Source organism: Scatophagus argus, chromosome 7 (assembly GCF_020382885.2).
Source record: "Scatophagus argus isolate fScaArg1 chromosome 7, fScaArg1.pri, whole genome shotgun sequence".
NCBI classification, from domain to species: domain Eukaryota; kingdom Metazoa; phylum Chordata; class Actinopteri; family Scatophagidae; genus Scatophagus; species Scatophagus argus.
Window position 1 is genome coordinate 20,917,200 of NC_058499.1, and position 5,457 is coordinate 20,922,656.

Sequence of the window (5,457 nt, forward strand, 5' to 3'; positions counted from 1 at the left end):
CCTGGACTGGTCGCCAGTCAATCGCAGGGCCAACACACAAAGACAGACAACCACACACTCTCACACTCACACCTAGGGGCAATTTAGAGTAGCCAATTAACCTAATGTGCATGTTTTTGGTATTGTGGGAGGAAGCCGGAGTACCCGGAGAAAACCCACGCAGGCACAGGGAGAACATGCAAACTCCACATAGAAGGGCCCAAACCGGGATTCGAACCTGGAACCCTCTTGCTATGAGGCGACAGTGCTAACCACTGCACCACCGTGCCGCCCGGATACTGAAATCGACCATAATAATTACTTTATTTGTTTTAAGGACTAGACTTGATAGAAACTCAGAGTATGGGCTAGGAGTGCAGTACACTAAAACAATAAAAAATGGTTGTACTGTTTTCCAGGTTGGGTGTGAAAGACTAAGGCTTTCAAATGAATGGTAGTTGACTTTAGGGTTTAGATTGAATGATAGGCTTGAAACGGCTGCAACTCCACCTCCTCAGTCGGTGTTATATAACTGGGGGATTCATTTAAGCAGGCATATATATTAGGCAGGTAATCTAATATTTATTCACATATTAGTACAGCTTTAGATGAGAGAGATCTAACGTTTAACATTCGACATTTAATTCTCCGATTTGTTGTAGCTGTGGGGGTGCTGGTGTTAATCTTTACTAGATTTTTGTGTATAACTCCTCTTTTTGTATCTGATTTAATTAATTTAGGTGGTCGAGGGACAGACACACTATGGGATTCTGGGTGGGTAACTGTGCTAATAAAAGCACAGAGAGGTGTGCAGGACTGCAACTCTGCCTCCTGGTCTCAACTCTGGGTTGCCATGGTTTTGGTTTAATAAGAGACTAAGAATAAGAGTCAGATTTCTAAATATGAGAGCTGCTCCATCCAAAGTGGGATGAATGATGTCTCTCCTAATGAGACCAGGTCTTCCACAGAAGGTCTGCCAATTATCTACAAATCGTGTGCTGGACACCACCTCAACAGCCAGCGATTTAATGATGATGTCCGGCTAAATTTGACCTTATTACATCTCAAAGGAGATTTCGCATATTATTGTGTTTAATGTGTACATCCCTCCCTTGGCCGATGCTGCAGCCGCCTGTGAGTTGCTCCACAGTACAGTGACCAGGATGCAGACACAGCATCCACAGTCCCCCCTGCTCTTTAGTGGAGACTTCAATCAAGCCTCTCTATCTTCCACCCTTCCCACATTCACACAGTGTATGAATGCCACACCAGGGACAACAGGATGCTGGACCTTTTGTATGCTAATGTCAAGGACGCATACACCACCGTCTCAATTAATTGTAATTTCATGTTAGCTTGATAATTACGGTTCAATAAATGGAAAACAGAGGCTTCCCAGCCTACGCATTTATTAGAATGGTGAATAATCAGTTTGCATGGAACTACTTTGTAGATGCCTATTATCAGGAATTAATTGGAATTAATAGATACCCTGCAGCCAATCAGAATTGAGTATTCACCCAGACCATGATATAAAATAATAAATGTGATGTAACTTGGACTATATTTTCAGAAATCTGGCAATGTTGAATTAAATCTTGAATTTCACAGCCTTCTGAAGTCCCTGGTTTTACAATACGCCTTTTACTGAAATATCAAAAGACTTTGCTTGTGTTGCATTTTCTTGATGAGCAGGATATTGCTTATGATTTTTCCATCGTCACTCACTCTTGCAGCAACATCTGTATGGACTATTACACTGTTGCGGTTTTATGTGCTCCCTTGCACTGTTTGTCCCTTCTCTCCTCCTGACTTCTCTGCTTTGGACAAGGTGTTTCACATCCTACTTGTTCAATGCACCAGGCCTGGGGAAGTATTTGTAAAAGCACCTTTGCCAGCATTTGTTTAGGAGAGGCTTCTGGAGTGAAGAATGCTGTTGTTGGCCTCTAAGCTTGGGATTTGTCACTGTTTTTATGCTTGAACTTGGCACAGTGCACAAACACAAGATGCATTCTATGTATTCCAGTTTCTTTAAGTCCATATATTTAAACTTCCATTCAATATATTCGGCTTTGACTCAGGTTGATTTATTTATTTCTTTTTTCCTACACTTGTGCACGTAGATGGCGCCTCAGTGTCTCAGCCTTGCAGCACCCTCTGGTGGTGAGATCCCGCATTCCTCAAGGTTCATTCATATTGCGTTGAGGCAGTTACATATTAGACTATCTTGTCTAACAAGCTATGTATACATTTGACTGTAGCTTAAGCCAAATTTCTTGTTAAGTATTATCTGGATATGGCTAAAAAGAAATTGTAATAGATAGGAAATGTAACAATCAGAGCAGACTCAGATCAGAAGCTGGCCTGGTAGGCCAGTAGATATCCGTCATTGTACATGTAGATCTGCTTGTTGGTGGGGTTATAGCTCAGACTGGCCACTCCTTTGGCTACCTTCTCCAGTGGTAGTGCTAATGAGTTGTCCTCTTTGCCTGTTGCTGTGTCAAAAGCGTAGAACACCTCCTCGCGGTATTCGTCCACGTATCGAGTGGCATACAGCACACCGCACACCATGAAAGCATTGCTCACCGCCTTCTTGAACAGTTTCGTCTCCCACGTCTGCGAGACATTGAGCGTCTCAGCCTCGCTGTCCCAAACTAGCCGGCTCGCCACTAGATTACCATGGTTACCAACAGTGGCATAGAGGGCCCATATGCCTGTCTCATCTGCCTCCACATCCACATCACTATTGGCACGACAGTCATAGTAGCAATAGGGAAACTTGTTGTTGAAACCCACACCAGAACCTGGAAGTGTCACCCGTTTAACAGTGTTGCTTTTCAGGTCATAGCGGCAGACATCTGCAGAACGATGGCAATGATAGTACAGCGCTTCACCATATAGAACAGCACTGGGACCCTCAATGCTGTCAGTGTGACTGTTGGATGGAGCGAAGGTAAATTCCCTGTGTCTGGCAGAGGCCATGAAGTCTTCATAGTTTTGGTACACTCGCAGGGTGTTGCCCCAGATGTGGCTGTCAAGCAGAGGCTGAACCCAGTAGCTATTCTTCTGTCCCTCACTGTCCATCTGGGCCTGTTTGCCCCATGAACCAGAGATGTAGCTCTTACCATGTGGACTGACCTTTGTCATGACAGGCTTGCTAATGCTGGTGATCAGGCCCCTGAGGCAGTGCCTGCCCAGAGCTAAAAACACAGAGAGACATTCATCACAACTTTTTTGGGGGGATAAAATGTGTCAATATTCCAGTTATACAGGTAGACAAAATTGTTGGTACCAATCTTTCAATGAAAGAAAAATCCACAATGGTCACTGAAATAAGAGCTATGTCGATGGGATTTTATTCATGTATTTATTGTTATTTTTCGGGAATGAAGATATTGCTTATGATTTTTCCATACTGAATGTTTCCTAGCTTTTCATAGAGCTTATTCTTACACGTTGAAGGAGGAAAACGTTTTCCTTTTCTTTCCTGTACTAATTCTGGCTAAACTGTACCTTGATAGGTTAGCTGAAATCAGTGCACTGGTTTATTGTTTCTAAATCAATAAGACTCATTCATTTTTATTTCCATTCCATATTGTTTCGTGTTTGTCCTCCATAAAATGCTGGCCCATAGTTTGAGAAGCACTCTTTTAAGAAGGGGCAGGTACTTTGACAACGCGATGCATCAGCTCAAACAAACTTACATTCACAATCAGTTGTACTATATGGAGGAAACACATTTTTAAAAATCGCTTCCATCATATAACCTGTAATGTTTTTGCAATATTGTAACTGTTCATTTGTTTAACTGGCAAATAAGGCCACATTGTGAGTGACTTTCCTCCTGTAATGCACATTGTCACATGTTCACGAGCCACATACTTTATTGCTGGACGTAATCCACCAGGTCTCTCAGAGTTCTCCTGCTTCTTCACAATTACTGAATGAGTGAGCACTCTGCTACACATTCTGTTATACATGCACACCATACTCACTTCTGAAGTCTTTTGGGATTGACCTGCAGGACTCAGCGCTGTTTCTCAGGTAACGCAGTCTCTCTTGGACCGTCTTCATATTAATGATGTCTGCCATTTGCATGTTGTCTACGTCTGTGCGCAGTTTACCCACCTAATACACACAAACAAACACACACACACACACACACACACACATTTAAATTGGATACAGAAAAGTTAGTTTTCTCTTCTTTCTTGGCCTGCCTTATGCGCTTCTTGATGATCAGCTGCAGTTGATGGACTAAACTAAACTAACTAAAGTTTGACTTCATGTTAATCATCTTGCATTAACTTAGCAATCAATTTAATGACTTTGTTTGCATATTCTTCTGTACCTCTTTGGACAGTTTCAGTGTTTGGGCATTGTTTTGCTGGCTGTGGACAGCACCAACATCTGCCTCCAGCTGACTCAGCTCCTGGCCCAGCAGGCGCAGAGACAAGGCTGTGTACAGACCCTGGTTGTGCAGGTACTGGTAAGGCTCCAGTCGGGCTGTCACGTTCTCAACCAGAGCCTGGAACTGAGGAAGAAGCTGGCTGGACAACATCACCTGCAAAGACACACAGAGACTCTGTCAGACACCATTAACATGAAGGCTGTCATAAATTTCCTGTTTTCTCATAACTGAATGTACTTTCAGAATTCCAGGTTCAACCTCATATCTTCCGTAATTCTAATTTCCATTGCGTACTGACGCGATAAGACACAGCTATTGATTACAGTTAAGAAGCCACATCCAGCTTGCATAGTGTGGGTCGGTAGCACTGGATGCAGACTGAAGTAAGACCCACACTCAACACTTTAAAGTGATGCTGGTGCATTTTAGTTCTCACCTGTTCCTGCAGGTTGTTCAAAGATTCTCCACAGGACTGAACCTGCTGCAGCACGTCCTCATACTTCACAGCAGGGAACGACCACAAGCTGGAGTTCACTGCACACACACAAGAGCCATTCTTCTTCTGGCCTGACACACGCTCAGTCTGGCCGCCACCCTGCAATCACGCATGTCAAAACACTGATGTTGTATACAGGAGATTTAGAAGGATTGTAAAAAAAAAAAAAAACAACCCAAAAACAAAGAAACAAAGAAGGAACAAACCAAGAACCTAAACTCAATGAAATGTCTTCAAGAGCTACTTCTTTCAATGTTATCCCTAGTTCTTAATTACTCACTGATGACAGCAGCAGTAGGAGCAGCAGCAGCATGTTCAGAGCTTGTCAAACAAACAGTGGACTGAAATCACCACTCCTCCTCTTCTCCTTACTTTAATAAAATCAGTCACAATAAACATACATTTTGCTGACTTGCATTTAATCACCCATGGGTCACTACAGGAACTTAAAACCACCCAGGGATGTGAAACTTTTAATAATATCATCTGGACTTTCACAGCATTTGTGGTAAAGCCCTGAGTTTTATTTATTCCCACTTCTTCATTATGTCCTCTTTACAATATCCTCCTA

The 5,457-nt window shown here is 42.8% G+C and overlaps 1 protein-coding gene across 1 annotated transcript; it reads right to left on the reverse strand.

Moving 5' to 3' along the window:
- Positions 1 to 2,238: 2,238 nt before the first annotated feature.
- Positions 2,239 to 5,238, reverse strand: LOC124062606 (olfactomedin-4-like). The gene is made up of 5 exons (XM_046395505.1): positions 5,167 to 5,238; positions 4,827 to 4,985; positions 4,331 to 4,543; positions 3,975 to 4,107; positions 2,239 to 3,179 (listed from the first exon to the last, which is right to left on the reverse strand). The coding sequence occupies exons 1-5, from the start codon at positions 5,197 to 5,199 to the stop codon at positions 2,332 to 2,334; spliced, it is 1,386 nt and encodes a 461-aa protein (XP_046251461.1). The 5' UTR covers positions 5,200 to 5,238; the 3' UTR covers positions 2,239 to 2,331.
- Positions 5,239 to 5,457: the final 219 nt, after the last annotated feature.